This window comes from Lolium perenne, chromosome 6 (assembly GCF_019359855.2).
Source record: "Lolium perenne isolate Kyuss_39 chromosome 6, Kyuss_2.0, whole genome shotgun sequence".
Classification (NCBI taxonomy): domain Eukaryota; kingdom Viridiplantae; phylum Streptophyta; class Magnoliopsida; order Poales; family Poaceae; genus Lolium; species Lolium perenne.
Window position 1 is genome coordinate 242,772,355 of NC_067249.2, and position 19,502 is coordinate 242,791,856.

Below are 19,502 nucleotides of genomic sequence, written 5' to 3' on the forward strand. Positions count from 1 at the left end.
CTCAAGATGCCATAGTAAGAATGGGTGTGGGATTTTTCCGCCCCGTTGAGGGACACGGTGTGGCGTCTCGGGAAGGACTATGCTCTACCACGGTGGAGCTCTCATCTTCTCAACATCAACAAACCCCATCAAGTGAAGCAAATGATGCACCAACCCAAGAACAAGAACAAAACCCTCCCTCTAGTGTGCAAGATCAAGGACAAGATCAAGGACAAGATCAAGGACAAGATCAAGGTCAAGATCAACCAAGAATTCATGATGGTTCCGACGAGTATCCATTCGATATTTGCTCCGCACCAAATGATGTCCAAGATCAAGCACATGATGTTGAGCACTCACAAGATATTGTAGTTGCTCAAGTTGAAGGTCAAGACGGGGACCCAAAAGATCAAGTTGATCAAGTGATACCTCCAAGGCCAAGAAGAACCAAGGAGGAGATCGAGGCCCATCGTCTAGCAAGAAGAGATAGGAACCTTGAGCTTCGTGATCACACTCATGATAAGGTTCTTGGTGATATAAGGGCAAAGGTTTCCACAAGAAGGCAATTGGCTAATTTTAGCAACCATCATGCTTATATCTCCTTAGTGGAACCCAAGAAAGTATTTGAAGCCCTTGAAGATTCGGATTGGATGGAAGCTATGCATGAAGAACTCAACAACTTCAAGCGCAACAAAGTGTGGACCTTAGTAGAAAAGCAAAAGGAGTGCCGCAATGTTATTGGCACTAAATGGATATTCAAGAACAAGCAAGATGAGTTTGGCAATGTTGTGAGGAACAAGGCAAGATTGGTAGCTCAAGGGTTCTCTCAAGTTGAGGGAATTGACTTTGGAGAAACCTATGCTCCCGTGGCTCGCCTTGAGTCCATCCGTATCCTTCTTGCTTATGCATCACATCATAACTTTAAGTTACAACAAATGGATGTGAAAAGTGCATTTCTTAATGGTCCTTTGCATGAAGAGGTTTATGTTAAGCAACCCCCGGGTTTCGAGGATCTCAACTTCCCTAACCATGTCTACAAGCTCGATAAAGCTCTTTATGGTCTCAAACAAGCTCCTAGAGCTTGGTATGAGCACCTTAAGAAATTATTGGTAGACCGTGGGTTTGATGTTGGGCTAATCGATCCCACTCTTTTTACTAAGAGGGTCAATGGGGAGCTTTTCGTTTGCCAATTATATGTTGATGATATTATCTTTGGCTCTACTAACAAAGCTTTCAATGATGAATTCTCAAAGCTTATGACCGATAGGTTTGAGATGTCTATGATGGGAGAGATGAAGTTCTTCCTTGGTTTTGAGATCAAGCAATTGAGAGGAGGAACCTTCATCAACCAAGCAAAATATCTCCAAGACATGCTCAAGAGGTTCAAGATGACCGAGATGAAGGGTGTTGCCACTCCTATGGTTACCAAATGTCATCTTGCACTTGATCCCAATGGTAAAGAGGTGGATCAAAAGGTATATCGCTCCATGATTGGATCCTTGCTTTACCTTTGTGCATCTAGACCGGACATAGTGTTGAGTGTTGGTGTGTGTGCAAGGTATCAAGATTCTCCTAAGGAGAGCCACATGATAGCTCTCAAGAGTATCTTTCGATATTTGGTTGATACCCCAAGATATGGTATTTGGTACCCCAAAGGCTCAAGTTTTATTCTCAATGGGTACACCGATGCGGATTGGGCGGGAGACAAGGATGATCGGAAATCAACCTCCGGGGCTTGCCAATTTCTTGGTAGGTCCTTGGTGTGTTGGTCATCTAAGAAGCAAAATTGTATATCTCTCTCCACCGCCGAAGCCGAATATGTTGCCGCCGCAAGTGGATGCACTCAATTGTTATGGATGAGGCAAACTTTAAAGGAATACGGTGTCATTTGTGACAAAGTGCCTCTATTATGTGACAATGAAAGTGCTATCAAGATTGCCTATAATCCGGTGCAACATTCAAGAACGAAGCATATTGAGATCCGGAACCATTTCATTAGGGATCATGTTGCCCGTGGTGATATTGAACTCATCTATGTTCCTACCAAAGATCAACTTGCCGATATATTCACGAAGCCTCTTGATGAAGCAAGGTTCACTTATTTGAGGAATGAGCTAAATATCATCGATTCAAGGAGTATAGCTTGATCATCTTGCAAACACACCTTCATCTCAAAACTTTATTTGGTTTAGATGTGGGCATGGAGATAGGGGGAGTGCGGTTTAAATTATTGAGCTATCCCTCCCCCATAATGCCAACATTAAAGATTTCATTCTCGTTATATCATATGTTGATATGTGAGCTTAAATGATGAGTATTGGTTTGGACCCAAGATATATCTTCGCGGTGCCATATCATAACACTCATATATGGTGGCCTAGGCCACCGCACTCTTCTTCGTGAAGAGTTGGAGTTGTTTGGATCTTCATTGGATTTTATTGACATCTCCTTGTTTATGGGAAATCACTCATTTTTGGCCTTCATTTGATTTATTTGCAAAAATGAGTGATCATGTACCATCTCACAGTTTGGCGTATCTGTCCTAAGCCTATCTCATCTAAGACATACCCTTCATCTTCTCCTAGTGCACCTTGTTCATGTCAAAATCCTGTTTTTGGGCACAGTTTCCTGTTCCACTGGAAGTTCCGGTCGTTTCGACCGGTACTTCCGGCCGGCATCCTTTTCGCCAGTTCAGCCCTGTTCGTGTCCAGCCTGGGTGGTTCCTAAGAGACCGGAAGTTCCGGCTCCAACGAGCGGAACTTCCGGCCTTAAGTGGCCACTATATAACTGGGCCGAACGGGTGAGCAGTTCCATCTTCCTCACTTTTCCCCTTTCCAAGATCTATTTGGTGGTGCTCCTCCCCTGTGACGGCTGCTGCTCCTCCGGCCGGATCTCCCTCCTCCGGCGCTCCCCGCCGGATCGTCTCCGTGGATCGGCATCCTCTCCCTCTTCTCCTCCATGGCTCCCCCCGGTTTGTGCCCTCTCCCTCTCTATGTGTGGGTAGACCTCACTAGATGAAATATAGGGCATACTCTAGGCAAAGCTATGATAGAAATCCTCTAGATGCCTTTCCTCTACTAGATCGTGCTTAGGATGTCGTGGTAATGCGGTTCTCTTAGCCATTGCCTCAGATCTGGTGAGAAACTGCCGCTGTTTTCGAACAGCCGGAAGTTCCGGCCCTTCACGCCGGAACTTCCGCCCGAGGCGGAACTTCCGTCGGTTCTCACCGGAACTTCCGGCCTGGCGACTTTTTCTGCTGTTACCCGATATCCTGTGCATACTCTGGTGTTTGGCCTCCTTGCTTATGTGTTCTCTTTCATCATTCCTATCATTTTGATTCCGTTATCAGGTGGTTCCAAGAAGAGAGGCAAGGATCATGTGGATGAGGTTGAGGAAGAACTTGAGCAAACCCGACCATCCAAGCTCACCGCTCGCCAGCAAGCTGCAGCTGCTCAGAGGCTCAAGTCACCGGCTGTTCGTGGGAAGAACATACATATATCCGTGAAGGGCATGCAATATAATGAGTACAAGGAGCTCCGTGACATGAACCCTTACCTCACCCCTCGGAACAATAGGGTTGGGGATAAGCGGTTCCACAACAAGTCCCAAGAGGAGATATTCTATGAGATCTACATTCCATTCAAGAAGGGGGTAGCCCCTCAACATGCTATTGACACCGGGAAGATGGCCGCTAATAAGTACTTTGAAGAAGCCTATGCCATGTGTGGAGAGTTTGGGCTCTATCCCAATATGGAGCTCAACAAGGACTATGATGTTGGGTTGATTCAACAATTCTATGCCACCGTCCACTTTGAGCAAGATGAAGCAAGAACATTTCGGTGGATGACTCATGAGAGGCTCCTTGAGTCTAACTTGGCAAAGTTTGGAGCCGCCCTTGGATATCCTCGCTACCCGGGTGTGAATGCAAATGGTTGGAGGTGCCATGATAGCTCATGGGCTCAAACAAGGGAAGTCTTGGAGAACCTCTACATCCCCGGTTGGGGTATACCGGGCAAGAGTGCGGATCTTCTCCCTACTTGGGATATTATGCTTAGAGTCTACCGGGAAACCATTGGACCAAAGGGTGGCAACCTTGATGAGATACATCTTTATGAAGTGGATCTAATGGCAAACTCTTTTGCTAAGAAGGGCACCGGTGAGAAGATTGATGTGATGGACTACATCTACCATGAGATGTGGTCATGTGTGTATGAGAAGAAGCTTCCCGCCTTTGCTCCGTACATTATGAAGCTCATTGAGGACACTTGGATGGATACTTGTCAGGCTAGACTCGTTCAATCCATTCCACTCACTCTCACATCCCATGAAGTGAAGTCATTGAGGGCCAAGCGCCACAACTCTCCTCTTGAAGATGTTAACCCCATGGATGAGAAGCCACCTAGTTGGGCTTCCAAGCTAGCATGCCGCATGAGACAGATCTTTTGCCTCACCTCTGCAGTCAACCAACGTCAGTATCAGCAGCATGTTGAAGCCAAGAAGTCAAGGGTTCGTCAGAAGAGCATCATGAGGGCACTTGAGGTGGAAGTGTCTCCCCCCGGATCCGAGGAGGATGTCACTCCGGAAGCTGAGTGGGTCTCTCGTTATGGTGTCCCTCTTCCTCCGGATGGCCTTGAGATCGAGTCTCCTCCTCACACTCCTCCCTATCCCGGTGCTTCATCGAACCTCCCTCCCGGCTGGGCTAACGCCGACCCTTGGGGCGCGTAGATTCTCCTTTTTCCTTTTTGGTGCTTTGGTGCCAAAGGGGGAGAGTGAGACCTTGTTAGGTTGCTCTTCGGTGGGTATTTGCATGGGGGAGTCACAAGCTCGTGTTGGCTTTGGTTTTTATTGCTTGTGATTCTAGTTATCATTATGGTGTCGAACTATGTCTTAGCTATTTGGTTTGTAAACTCTATCTATGTGCTTGGAACCTTATTTGTGTATGGTAAACTCCGTATGTGAGTCTTCCTTGGTTATCTATGTGTGCATGATCTTATTATCCATATGCTTATCACTATGTTGTATTGCTAACCCTTGGAAGACGGATGCAAGATATAGGGGGAGCTTCTTATGTACCATTGCTCATATCTAGGGGGAGTTCCTCTATATCTCTCACATTGTTGTTTACATTATCTATTCCTTGCAAATACTTGTGTTGTCATCAAACACCAAAAAGGGGGAGATTGAAAGAACATTTCCCGCCCTCTTGGGTTTTGTGTGTTTGACGTCAACACTATGTATATTTTTATGTGTGTTGATGTAGACAGGTACAAGCCATCAAAAATTATGTTGGATCGGTGTATTGGTTTAGCTGTTCTGAAGTTCTGCAGGTTTTCTGTATCTGGCGGAAGTTCCGGCCTAATCTGGCGGAAGTTCCGGCCTGACTTTTTCAGCAGAAGCTTCTCAGCGACGTCTGTGCTCAGGTTTTCTCTTCAGGACCGGAAGTTCCGGTGGAGTTGGCCGGAAGTTCCGGTCAGCGGAACTTCCGCCCAACTTCCGGGCAAGTTCCGGAATTCCATGTTTGTGGCTCAGTATAGTCCAGTAAGGTTTTCGCAAGTTTCCGGAACTTGGCCGGAACTTCCGGCCACCGGAAGTTCCGCCCAAGTTCCGCCCCTTCTTTTGCTTTGCAGGAATTTTATCAAGGGCGGAAGTTCCGGCCCGAATGGCCGGTACTTCCGGTGGAAGCCGGAACTTCCGGCCATCCTGGCCGGAACTTCCGGTGTAAGTGGAATTCGTCCCCAACGGTCAGATCTGAAAGCTCCACCCATATAAATAGGTTTCTTCTCCAAAGGTACAAGTTGCTCAATCATTGCAAGAAAAATCTGCCAAGCTTCACCACCATTAGAGCCACCTCAAGAACACAAGATTTGCAAGATCTCCTTCCTCCCCCAACCAAAGCTCTTAATCTTTGGGGATTCGAAGGAGAAGACACCGATCTACATCCTCACCGAAGCGTTCTTCATTTCCCCCTCTCTTGTTTGAGGGATCTCATGCTAGTGTTCCTATTTGGTTCCCTAGTTGATTTGTGTTGATGTATTGTTGTTGATTATTGTGTTGTAATAGATTTGGGAGCCTCCAATTTGGTTGTGGATGTGTGCCCCAAGAACCTTGTAAAGGCCCGGTTTCCGCCTCGAGGAAATCCCTTAGTGGAAGTGGGCTAGGCCTTCGTGGCGTTGCTCACCGGAGATCTGAGTGAAGCCTTCGTGGCTGTTGGTTTGGCTTTCGTAGCAACCACACTCCTCCAAACGTAGACGTACCTTCTTGCAAAGGAAGGGAACTATGGGAATCATCTCCGTGTCATCGCGTGCTCCACTCTCGGTTACCTCTATCCTATTCTATCTCTATATTGCTTAGATATATCTTGCTTAGTTGTTAGCCTTGTCATATAGGTAAATTCACTTAGTTGCATATCTAGAGAATTTACCTCTTGTGTCAAGCCTAAATTGAAAAAGAACTAAAAATTGGTTAGCACCTATTCACCCCCCCCCCCTCTAGGTGCGGCATACGATCCTTTCAGCCGGCCAGCACCCGCCGCCCCCACCGGCCGCCGTTTCGGTTCCGTCCGCCACCCTGACACCGCCCGCCTCCGCCGTCAGCAAGGGCCACCCCGCGTGGTGGCCGCCATCGCCCTCGCCAATTCCCACATGGACCGACGCGTCGCCCGTCTACACTCAGACTGCGGCGCGGACGACGGTTCAGCAGCCCGCCCACACCTTTGGCGGTCCTGGCAGGTTTGCGGCCCCCTTCGCCGCGAGCACGTCCTTCAACCCGGGCCGCCAGGAGGGCGCCCCCGAGGTCACGCCTCTGGCACAGCAGCCGCCCCGCTTCACCAAGCTGGAGTTCGCCACCTACGACGACGCCACCGACCCCCTGAACTGGCTGAACCAGTGTGAGCAGTTTTTTCGGGGGCAGCGGACGCTCAGCGCCGACCGCACGTGGATCGCCTCCTATCACCTACGGGGCGCCGCGCAGACTTGGTACTACACCCTCGAGCAGGACGAGGGCGGGATGCCGCCCTGGGAGCGTTTCCGCGACCTGTGCCTCCAGCGGTTTGGGCCGACCCTCCGCGGCAGCCGCCTCGCCGAGCTGGGACGCCTCGCCTTCACCACCACGGTCCAGGACTTCGCCGACCGCTTTCAGGCGCTCGAGTGCCACGCCCCGGGCGTCTCAGCACGGCAGCGCGCCGATCTCTTCGTCGGCGGCCTCCCCGACTACATCCACATCGACATCGAGATGCGCGAGCCGGCGGACCTGCAGACGGCCATGTACTACGCACGGGCCTACGAGCAGCGCGCCCTCGCCATGCAACAGGTCTACGCGCAACATGGCAGCGCTCGTCCCGCGCCCCGCCCCGACGCCCACCGCCCCACCGCGCCTGCAGGCCCTCCTGCGCCGACTCGCCCCTTCAAGCGGCTGACGGCTGCGGAGCAGCTTGAGCGGCGCCGCCAGGGGCTATGCTTCAACTGCGACGAGAAGTACGCGTCGGGCCACACGTGCGCCTGCCTCTTCTACCTGGAGACCGTCAATGACGCCGATGTTGAGGCCCTCACCGCCGAGCTCGCGGCCGCCACCGTCACTGAGGCCGGTGTCACGACCTACGTGCCGGTCGACGCGTCCACCTTCGTCGTCTCTCTTCATGCTATGGCGGGCATCAAGACAGCAAAGACGATGCTGCTTCCGGTGACGATCAATGGGGAGCGTCTCACTGCGCTGGTGGACACGGGCTCCACGCACAACTTCCTGTCCAACACCGCCATGCGCCGCCTCGCTCTCCAGCCGGCGGGATCGGAGAAGTACAGCGTCACCGTCGCCAACGGGGACCATCTTACGTGCCAGGGCGTGGCGCGACAGGTTCCCGTGCTCGTAGGCGACGAGCCGTTCTCCATCGACTGCGTCGGCATCGACTTGGGCTGCTATGACTTCATCCTCGGCCTCGACTTCCTGAGCACCTTAGGCCCCATCCTGTGGGACCTCGACGTGCTGTCCCTCATCTTCTGGCGCGAGGGCGGCCGCCGTGTTCACTGGACGGGCGTGGGCAGCACTGGCACATTGATGCGTGTGGTTGACACGTCCGTTGGGAACCCCAAGAGGAAGGTGTGATGCGCACAGCGGCAAGTTTCCCTCAGTAAGAAACCAAGGTTTAATCGAACCAGTAGGAGTCAAGACGCACGTTGAAGGTTGATGGCGGCGGGATGTAGTGCGGCGCAACACCAGAGATTCCGGCGCCAACGTGGAACCTGCACAACACAACCAAAGTACTTTGCCCCAACGAAACAGTGAGGTTGTCAATCTCACCGGCTTGCTGTAACAAAGGATTAACCGTATTGTGTGGAAGATGATTGTTTGCAGAAAACAGTAGAACAAGTATTGCAGTAGATTGTATTTCAGTATAGAGAATTGGACCGGGGTCCACAGTTCAGTAGAGGTGTCTCTCCCATAAGATAAACAGCATGTTGGGTGAACAAATTACAGTTGGGCAATTGACAAATAAAGAGGGCATGACCATGCACATACATATTATGATGAGTATAGTGAGATTTAATTGGGCATTACAACAAAGTACATAGACTGCTATCCAGCATGCATCTATGCCTAAAAAGTCCACCTTCAGGTTATCATCCGAACCCCCTCCAGTATTAAGTTGCTAACAACAGACAATTGCATTAAGTATTGCGCGTAATGTAATCAGTAACTACATCCTTGAACATAGCACCAATGTTTTATCCCTAGTGGCAACAGCACATCCATAATCTTAGAGGTTTCTGTCACTCCCCCAGATTCACGGAGACATGAACCCACTATCGAGCATAAATACTCCCTCTTGGAGTTACAAGCATCTACTTGGCCAGAGCATCTACTAGTAACGGAGAGCATGCAAGATCATAAACAACACATAGACATAACTTTGATAATCAACATAACAAGTATTCTCTATTCATCGGATCCCAACAAACGCAACATATAGAATTACAGATAGATGATCTTGATCATGTTAGGCAGCTCACAAGATCCGACAATGAAGCACAATGGGGAGAAGACAACCATCTAGCTACTGCTATGGACCCATAGTCCAGGGGTAGACTACTCACACATCACTCTGGAGGCGACCATGGCGGCGTAGAGTCCTCTGGGAGATGAATCCCCTCTCCGGCAGGGTGCCGGAGGCGATCTCCTGAATCCCCCGAGATGGGATCGGCGGCGGCGGCGTCTCAGTAAGGTTTTCCGTATCGTGGCTCTCGGTACTGGGGGTTTCGCGACAGAGGCTTTAAGTAGGCGGAAGGGCAGGTCAGGAGGCGGCACGAGGGGCCCACACCACAGGGCCGCGTGGCCAAGGGGGGGCCGCACCGCCCTAGGGTGTGGCCACCTCGTGGCCCCACTTCGTCTCCTCTTCGGTCTTCTGGAAGCTTCGTGGCAAAATAGGACCCTGGGCGTTGATTTCGTCCAATTCCGAGAATATTTTGTTACTAGGATTTCTGAAACCAAAAACAGAAAACAAAGAATCGGCTCTTCGGCATCTTGTTAATAGGTTAGTTCCAGAAAATGCACGAATATGACATAAAGTGTGCATAAAACATGTAGATAACATCAATAATGTGGCATGGAACATAAGAAATTATCGATACGTCGGAGACGTATCAGCATCCCCAAGCTTAGTTCTGCTCGTCCCGAGCAGGTAAAACGATAACACAGATAATTTCTGGAGTGACATGCCATCATAACCTTGATCATACTATTTGTAAAGCATATGTAGTGAATGCAGCGATCAAAACAATGTATATGACATGAGTAAACAAGTGAATCATATAGCAAAGACTTTTCATGAATAGTACTTCAAGACAAGCATCAATAAGTCTTGCATAAGAGTTAACTCATAAAGCAATAAATCAAAGTAAAGGTATTGAAGCAACACAAAGGAAGATTAAGTTTCAGCGGTTGCTTTCAACTTATAACATGTATATCTCATGGATATTGTCAACATAGAGTAATATAATAAGTGCAATATGCAAATATGTAAGGAATCAATGCACAGTTCACACAAGTGTTTGCTTCTTGAGGTGGAGAGAAATAGGTGAACTGACTCAACAATGAAAGTAAAAGAATGGTCCTCCATAGAGGAAAAGCATCGATTGCTATATTTGTGCTAGAGCTTTGATTTTGAAAACATGAACCAATTTTGTCAACGGTAGTAATAAAGCATATGTATCATGTAAATTATATCTTACAAGTTGCAAGCCTCATGCATAGTATACTAATAGTGCCCGCACCTTGTCCTAATTAGCTTGGACTACCGGATCATCACAATGCACATGTTTTAACCAAGTGTCACAAAGGGGTACCTCTATGCCGCCTGTACAAAGGTCTAAGGAGAAAGCTCGCATTGGATTTCTCGCTATTGATTATTCTCAACTTAGACATCCATACCGGGACAACATAGACAACAGATAATGGACTCCTCTTTTATGCATAAGCATGTAACAACAATTAATAATTTTCTCATATGAGATTGAGGATATATGTCCAAAACTGAAACTTCCACCATGGATCATGGCTTTAGTTAGCGGCCCAATGTTCTTCTCTAACAATATGCATGCTTAACCATAAGGTGGTAGATCTCTCTTACTTCAGACAAGACGAACATGCATAGCAACTCACATGAAATTCAACAAAGAGTAGTTGATGGCGTCCCCAGTGAACATGGTTATCGCACAACAAGCAACTTAATAAGAGATAAAGTGCATAAGTACATATTCAATACCACAATAGTTTTTAAGCTATTTGTCCCATGAGCTATATATTGCAAAGGTGAATGATGGAATTTTAAAGGTAGCACTCAAGCAATTTACTTTGGAATGGCGGAAAATACCATGTAGTAGGTAGGTATGGTGGACACAAATGGCATAGTGGTTGGCTCAAGTATTTTGGATGCATGAGAGGTATTCCCTCTCGATACAAGGTTTAGGCTAGCAAGGCTTATTTGAAACAAACACAAGGATGAACCGGTGCAGCAAAACTCACATAAAAGACATATTGTAAACATTATAAGACTCTACACCGTCTTCCTTGTTGTTCAAACTCAATACTAGAAATTATCTAGACCTTAGAGAAACCAAATATGCAAACCAAATTTTAGCATGCTCTATGTATTTCTTCATTAATGGGTGCAAAGCATATGATGCAAGAGCTTAAACATGAGCACAACAATTGCCAAGTATCACATTACCCAAGACATTTATAGCAATTACTACATGTATCATTTTCCAATTCCAACCATATAACAATTTAACGAAGAAGAAACTTCGCCATGAATACTATGAGTAGAGCCTAAGGACATACTTGTCCATATGCTACAGCGGAGCGTGTCTCTCTCCCATAAAGTGAATGCTAGGATCCATTTTATTCAAACAAAACAAAAAAAACAAAAACAAACCAACGCTCCAAGAAAAGCACATAAGATGTGATGGAATAAAAATATAGTTTCAGGGGAGGAACCTGATAATGTTGTCGATGAAGAAGGGGATGCCCAAGGCATCCCCAAGCTTAGACGCTTGAGTCTTCTTAGAATATGCAGGGGTGAACCACCGGGGCATCCCCAAGCTTAGAGCTTTCACTCTCCTTGATCATGTTGCATCATACTCCTCTCTTGATCCTTGAAAACTTCCTCCACACCAAACTTAGAACAACTCATTAGAGGGTTAGCGACAATAAAATTTAATCATGTTCAGAGGTGACACAATCATTCTTAACACTTCTGGACATTGCATAAAGCTACTGGACATTAATGGATCAAAGAAATTCATCCAACATAGCAAAAGAGGCAATGCGAAATAAAAGGCAGAATCTGTCAAAACAGAACAGTTCGTATTGACGAATTTTATCGAGGCACCAGACTTGCTCAAATGAAAATGCTCAAATTTAATGAAAGTTGCGTACATATCTGGGGATCACTCACGTAAATTGGCATAATTTTCTGAGTTACCTACAGAGAAAACAGCCCAGATTCGTGACAGCAAAGAAATCTGTTTCTGCGCAGTAATCCAAATCTAGTATGAACTTTTCTATCAACGACTTTACTTGGCATAATAAAACACTAAACTAAGATAAGGAGAGGTTGCTACAGTAGTAAACAACTTCCAAGACACAAAATAAAAACAAAGTACTGTAGGTAAAAACATGGGTTGTCTCCCATAAGCGCTTTTCTTTAACGCCTTTCAGCTAGGCGCAGAAAGTGTGTATCAAGAATTGTCAAGAGACGAAGTATCAACATCATAATTTGTTCTAATAATAGAATCAAAAGGTAACTTCATTCTCTTTCTAGGGAAGTGTTCCATACCTTTCTTGAGAGGAAATTGATATTTTATATTACCTTCCTTCATATCAATAGTAGCACCAACAGTTCGAAGAAAAGGTCTTCCCAATATGATGGGACAAGATGCATTGCATTCAATATCCAAGACAACAAAATCAACGGGGACAAGGTTATTGTTAACGGTAATGCGAACATTATCAACTTTCCCCAAAGGTTTCTTTGTAGAATGATCAGCAAGATTAACATCCAAATAACAATTTTTCAGCGGTGGCAAGTCAAGCATATTATAAATTTTCTTAGGCATAACAGAAATACTTGCACCAAGATCACATAAAGCATTACAATCAAAATCTTTAACCTTCATCTTAATGATGGGCTCCCAACCATCCTCTAGCTTTCTAGGAATAGAGGCTTCGTGCTCTAGTTTCTCTTCTCTAGCTTTTATGAGAGCATTTGTAATATGTTGCGTGAAAGCCAAATTTATAGCACTAGCATTAGGACTGTTAGCAAGTTTTTGCAAGAACTTTATAACTTCAGAGATGTGGCAATCATCAAAATTCAAACCATTATAATCTAAAGCAATGGGATCATCATCCCCAATGTTGGAAAAAAATTCAGCAGTTTTATCACAGGCAGTTTCAGGAGTTTTAGCAATTTCAGGCAGTTTCTCACGCTTTGCATTTGAAGTGGAAACATTGCTAACACCAATTCTTTTATTATTAATAGTAGGAGGTGCAGCAACATGTGTAGCATTAGCATTACTAGTCATGATAATAGTCCAAACTTTAGCTACATTCTTCTCTTTAGCTAGTTTTTCATTTTCTTCTCTATCCCACCTAGCACGCAGTTCAGCCATTAATCTTATATTCTCATTAATTCTAACTTGGATGGCATTTGCTGTAGTAGTAATTTTATTATCTAAATCCTCAGGTTTAGCAGCCATTTTATTAATTAAAGAAGATTGTGATGCAGACATGTATGAGATTCGGTTTTCAGCATTAGCAAGTTTAGTTTGCAACCCCGAGATCTCCCTATTCAGATTTTCAAGTTGATTCCCTATATTCTTCAACAAGGTAGATTGCTCATTCATAGTTTTAGTAAACAATTTATTTTGCTCATATTGTGATTGCATAAAGCTCTTGGTGGATCTTTCAATTTCTAGCATCTTTTCTTCATTAGGTGAAACATATCTACCATAAGAGTTACCATTAGCAGGATATGGCCTAGAATCATTGTAATTGTTATTTTTAATGAAATTCACATCAACATATTCTTTTTGAGCAACTAATGACGCTAACGGAACATTATTAGAATTAACATTAGGCCTACCATTCATAAGCATAGACATAATAGCATCAATCTTATCACTCAAGGAAGAGGTTTCTTCGACAGAATTTACCTTCTTACCTTGTGGAGCTCTTTCCGTGTGCCATTCAGAGTAGTTGATCATCATATTATCAAGAAGCTTTGTTGCTTCACCAAGAGTGATGGACATAAAGGTACCTCCAGCAGCTGAATCCAATAAATTCCGCGAAGAAAAATTTAGTCCTGCATAGAAGGTTTGGATGATCATCCAAGTAGTCAGTCCATGGGTTGGGCAATTTTTAACCAGAGATTTCATTCTTTCCCAAGCTTGAGCAACATGTTCAGTATCTAATTGTTTAAAATTCATTATGCTACTCCTCAAAGATATAATTTTAGCAGGGGGATAATATCTACCAATAAAAGCATCCTTGCATTTAGTCCATGAATCAATACTATTCTTAGGCAGAGATAGCAACCAATCTTTAGCTCTTCCTCTTAATGAGAAAGGGAACAATTTTAATTTTATAATATCACCATCTACATCTTTATATTTTTGCATTTCACATAGTTCAACAAAATTATTAAGATGGGCAGCAGCATCATCAGAACTAACACCAGAAAATTGCTCTCGCATAACAAGATTCAGTAAAGCAGGTTTAATTTCAAAGAATTCTGCTGTAGTAGCAGGTGGAGCAATAGGTGTGCATAAGAAATCATTATTATTTGTGGTTGTGAAGTCACACAACTTAGTATTTTCAGGGGTAGCCATTTTAGCAACAGTAAATAAAGCAAACTAGATAAAGTAAATGCAAGTAACTAATTTTTTTTGTGTTTTTGATATAGCAAACAAGATAGCAAATAAAGTAAAACTAGCAACTAATTTTTTTGTATTTTGATTTAGTGCAGCAAACAAAGTAGTAAATAAAACTAAGCAAGACAAAAACAAAGTAAAGAGATTGGGAAGTGGAGACTCCCCTTGCAGCGTGTCTTGATCTCCCCGGCAACGGCGCCAGAAATTTGCTTGATGCGTGTGGTTGACACGTCCGTTGGGAACCCCAAGAGGAAGGTGTGATGCGCACAGCGGCAAGTTTCCCTCAGTAAGAAACCAAGGTTTAATCGAACCAGTAGGAGTCAAGAAGCACGTTGAAGGTTGATGGCGGCGGGATGTAGTGCGGCGCAACACCAGAGATTCCGGCGCCAACGTGGAACCTGCACAACACAACCAAAGTACTTTGCCCCAACGAAACAGTGAGGTTGTCAATCTCACCGGCTTGCTGTAACAAAGGATTAACCGTATTGTGTGGAAGATGATTGTTTGCAGAAAACAGTAGAACAAGTATTGCAGTAGATTGTATTTCAGTATAGAGAATTGGACCGGGGTCCACAATTCACTAGAGGTGTCTCTCCCATAAGATAAACAGCATGTTGGGTGAACAAATTACAGTTGGGCAATTGACAAATAAAGAGGGCATGACCATGCACATACATATTATGATGAGTATAGTGAGATTTAATTGGGCATTACGACAAAGTACATAGACCGCTATCCAGCATGCATCTATGCCTAAAAAGTCCACCTTCAGGTTATCATCCGAACCCCCTCCAGTATTAAGTTGCTAACAACAGACAATTTCATTAAGTATTGCACGTAATGTAATCAGTAACTACATCCTTGAACATAGCACCAATGTTTTATCCCTAGTGGCAACAGCACATCCATAATCTTAGAGGTTTCTGTCACTCCCCCAGATTCACGGAGACATGAACCCACTATCGAGCATAAATACTCCCTCTTGGAGTTACAAGCATCTACTTGGCCAGAGCATCTACTAGTAACGGAGAGCATGCAAGATCATAAACAACACATAGACATAACTTTGATAATCAACATAACAAGTATTCTCTATTCATCGGATCCCAACAAACGCAACATATAGAATTACAGATAGATGATCTTGATCATGTTAGGCAGCTCACAAGATCCGACAATGAAGCACAATGGGGAGAAGACAACCATCTAGCTACCGCTATGGACCCATAGTCCAGGGGTAGACTACTCACACATCACTCCGGAGGCGACCATGGCGGCGTAGAGTCCTCCGGGAGATGAATCCCCTCTCCGGCAGGGTGCCGGAGGCGATCTCCTGAATCCCCCGAGATGGGATCGGCGGCGGCGGCGTCTCAGTAAGGATTTCCGTATCGTGGCTCTCGGTACTGGGGGTTTCGCGACGGAGGCTTTAAGTAGGCGGAAGGGTAGGTCAGGAGGCGGCACGAGGGGCCCACACCACAGGGCCGCGCGGCCAAGGGGGGGGCCGCGCCGCCCTAGGGTGTGGCCACCTCGTGGCCCCACTTCGTCTCCTCTTCGGTCTTCTGGAAGCTTCGTGGCAAAATAGGACCCTGGGCGTTGATTTCGTCCAATTCCGAGAATATTTCGTTACTAGGATTTCTGAAACCAAAAACAGCAGAAAACAGCAACTGGCTCTTCGGCATCTTGTTAATAGGTTAGTTCCAGAAAATGCACGAATATGACATAAAGTGTGCATAAAACATGTAGATAACATCAATAATGTGGCATGGAACATAAGAAATTATCGATACGTCGGAGACGTATCACACATCCCCGCAGCTCCACCTGATGGCCGCCGCGCTTGACGAGGCGCATCTGCTCCTGGCCGACTTACTGCAGCAGCACGGCGACCTCTTCGACGAGCCGCAGGGCCTCCCTCCCTCGCGACCCTGTGACCACCGCATACACCTGCTGCCAAACACGGCACCCGTAGCCGTGCGGCCGTACCAGTACCCCCAGCTGCAGAAGGACGAGCTCGAGCGCCAGGTGGTGGTCATGCTAGCACAGGGCATCATTCGGATCTCGACGTCGCCGTTCTGCGCCCCCGTGCTCCTTGTGCGCAAGGCCGACGGCACGTGGCGCTTCTGCATCGACTTCCGCGCCCTCAACACCGTCGCGTCCAAGGACAAGTTCCCCATTCCCGTCGTGGATGAGCTCCTGGACGAGCTGCATGGCGCGCGCTTCTTCACCAAGCTCGACTTGCGCTCGGGCTATCATCAGGTGCGCATGCACCCGGACGACATCGCCAAGACGGTATTCCGCACTCACCATGGCCACTATGAGTTTTTGGTGATGCCGTTCGGCCTCTCCAACGCACCGGCGACCTTCCAGGCCCTGATGAACGATGCGCTCAGCCCCTACTTACGCCGCTTTGTGCTTGTTTTCTTTGATGAAATTTTGATCTACAGCGCATCCTGGGCGGAGCACCTGCAGCACGTGGCCATCATCTTCAACGAGCTTCGAGCGCATCGTCTTCATCTCAAGCGCTCGAAGTGCTCGTTTGGCATGACCTCCGTCGCGTACTTGGGCCACTTCATCTCCGCCGACGGTGTCGCGATGGACGCGGACAAGGTCGCCGCCATCGCCGCCTGGCCGACGCCCCAGTCGCCGTGAACTCTTCGCGGATTTTTGGGCCTCGTAGGATACTACCGGCGGTACATCCAGGACTTCGGCCTCATCGCCGAGCCTCTCACGCGCCTGCGTCGCCGCGACGCCTTCTCCTGGGACGAGGAGTTCCACGGCCTTCGCCGCCCTACAGCGGGCACTCACGACGGGTCCCGTTCTTCAGATGCCGAACTTCGACGAGCCGTTCGTGGTGGACTGCGACGCCTCCGGCATTGGCTTCGGCGCCGTCCTTCACCAGGGCGAGGGTCCATCGCTTTCTTTAGTCGCCCCTTCGCCGCGCGCCACCACAAGCTCGCCGCATATGAGCGCGAGCTGATCGGGCTGGTCCAGGCGGTGCGCCACTGGCGGGCGTATTTTTGGGGCCGGACATTCCGTGTGCGCATGGACCACTACAGCCTGAAGTTCTTGCTGGATCAGCGCCTCTCCACCGTGCCGCAGCACCAGTGGATCAGCAAGCTCTTCGGTTTCGACTTCATCGTCGAGTACCGCCCCGGCCGCCTCAACACAGTTGCCGACGCCCTATCCCGCCGAGACGTTGACGACACTGCGGACGTGCCCACGGTCGGTGCAGCCCTCTGCATCCACTCCGGGCCATCTTTCGCCTTCATCGACGAGGTTCGACGCGCTACTGCCGCGGCTGCGGTTGCGCAGCAGCTGCGCCAGCGCCTGGCCGACGGCGAGCTGGCCGCGCCATGGCGCCTGGACGAGGGACTACTCCTGCATGGATGCCGCATCTTCGTGCCGAATCATGGAGACCTGCGCCACCAGGCCTTGTCCTTGGCACATTCTGCAGGTCACGAGGGCGTCCAGAAGACCCTGCACCGTCTCCGCCCTGATTTTTACATTCCAGGGGATGGCGCCCTGGTGCGAGACTGGGTGCGGGCGTGTGTCACATGCCAGCGGAACAAGACGGAGACGCTCCGTCCGGCGGGCTTGCTGCAGCCGCTGGACGTGCCGTCCCAGGTGTGGGCGGATATCTCCATGGACTTCATCGAGGGGCTGCCGAAGGTTGGCGGCAAGTCCGTCATCCTCACGGTGGTTGACCGCTTCTCCAAGTATGCGCACTTCATCGCCCTCGGCCATCCCTATACGGCGGCGTCCGTGGCACGTGCCTTCTTCGACGGCATCGTTCGCCTCCACGGGTTTCCGTCCTCCATCGTCAGTGATCGTGATCCTGTGTTCACGGGTCACGTCTGGAGGGACCTCTTTGGATTGGCGGGCATGAAGCTCCAAATGAGCACGGCATTTCATCCTCAGACGGACGGCCAGTCCGAGGTCGTCAACAAGATCATCGCCATGTACCTGCACTGCATCACCGGGGATCGTCCACGAGCTTGGGTGGACTGGCTGGCGTGGGCCGAGTACTGCTACAACACGTCCTACCACTCCGTGCTGCACGATACTCCCTTTGAGGTGGTGTACGGGAGGCCACCGCCGGCGATGCTTCCCTATGCGTCGGGCACGGCCCGTACTGAGACGGCGGATGACCTGCTGCGTACCCGCGACGAGATACTGGTTGAGGCGCGCCAGCGACTTCTTCAGGCTCAGCAGCTGGCCAGGAGGTACTATGATGCACACCATCGCGAGGCGGAGTTTGCGGTGGGCGACTGGGTCTGGCTCCGCCTTCTTCACCGGACGACCCAGTCCTTGGACCCGCGCTCCAAGCGCAAGTTGGGACCTCATTACGCCGGTCCCTTCCGTGTGCTGGAGCGCATCGGCACGCTCGCCTACTGTCTTGAGATGCTCGCGGGCTCGCGCCTCCACGACGTCTTCAACGTCGGCCTCCTGAAGGCCTACCGGGGCGACCCTCCTTCTGCACCACCAGCTCTTCCACCTACTTCGGATGGGCGTCTCGAGGCTGCCCCGGCGAGTGTGGCTCGCGTGCTGAAGGCCCAGTAGCGCCGTGGTGTTTGGCACGTCTTGGTTCATTGGACAGGCACGCCAGAGGACGAGGCGACTTGGGAGAAGCTTGAAGATCTCCGCTGTAACATCCCAAAAATTTCAAAACAAACAAAATGAATTTCCCTAGTTCCAAATTTTGGAACCAACAAAAACTTTTATTAAATTAAGTTGATACATAGAGATCTTGTTTAATTTCTTGTGCTATTGCCATGATTGCTTGTTTAAATTAGTTTTTGAAATAATCTGAAACCCTAAAACTCACACCCTTTTGACTATCCAAGTTAAAATAAAATAAAAAGAAATGAAATAAGAAAGAGGCATATGTGCCTATGGCTATTTTTGTAAAACTTTACCCTAGGCCTTTCCACTTTATTTAGAGGATTGGAAAACCTTCATAAACCTTATCTAGTACTTCTCAAACCCAATCCAAAGTGAAACAAAAGATTTTAAAAAGAAAGTAATAATGCCATAGAGGCATATGAGAGCAAATAGCAAATTTGTGAAATTGAGGATCTTGACCCTCAGAATTGTGGTGAATGG

At 47.9% G+C, this 19,502-nt stretch overlaps 1 protein-coding gene across 1 annotated transcript in view; it reads left to right on the plus strand.

The window, feature by feature from the left end:
• LOC127309914 (uncharacterized) overlaps window positions 1-18,959 on the plus strand; it is a 49,987-nt gene extending 31,028 nt beyond the window's left edge. The window contains exons 3-6 of the mRNA XM_071822484.1: window positions 6,472-8,037; window positions 16,215-16,608; window positions 17,077-18,023; window positions 18,117-18,959. Of these exons, the coding sequence (XP_071678585.1) occupies window positions 6,472-8,037; window positions 16,215-16,608; window positions 17,077-18,023; window positions 18,117-18,959 (3,750 nt within the window). The remainder of the gene's footprint in view (window positions 1-6,471; window positions 8,038-16,214; window positions 16,609-17,076; window positions 18,024-18,116) is intronic.
• Window positions 18,960-19,502: the final 543 nt, after the last annotated feature.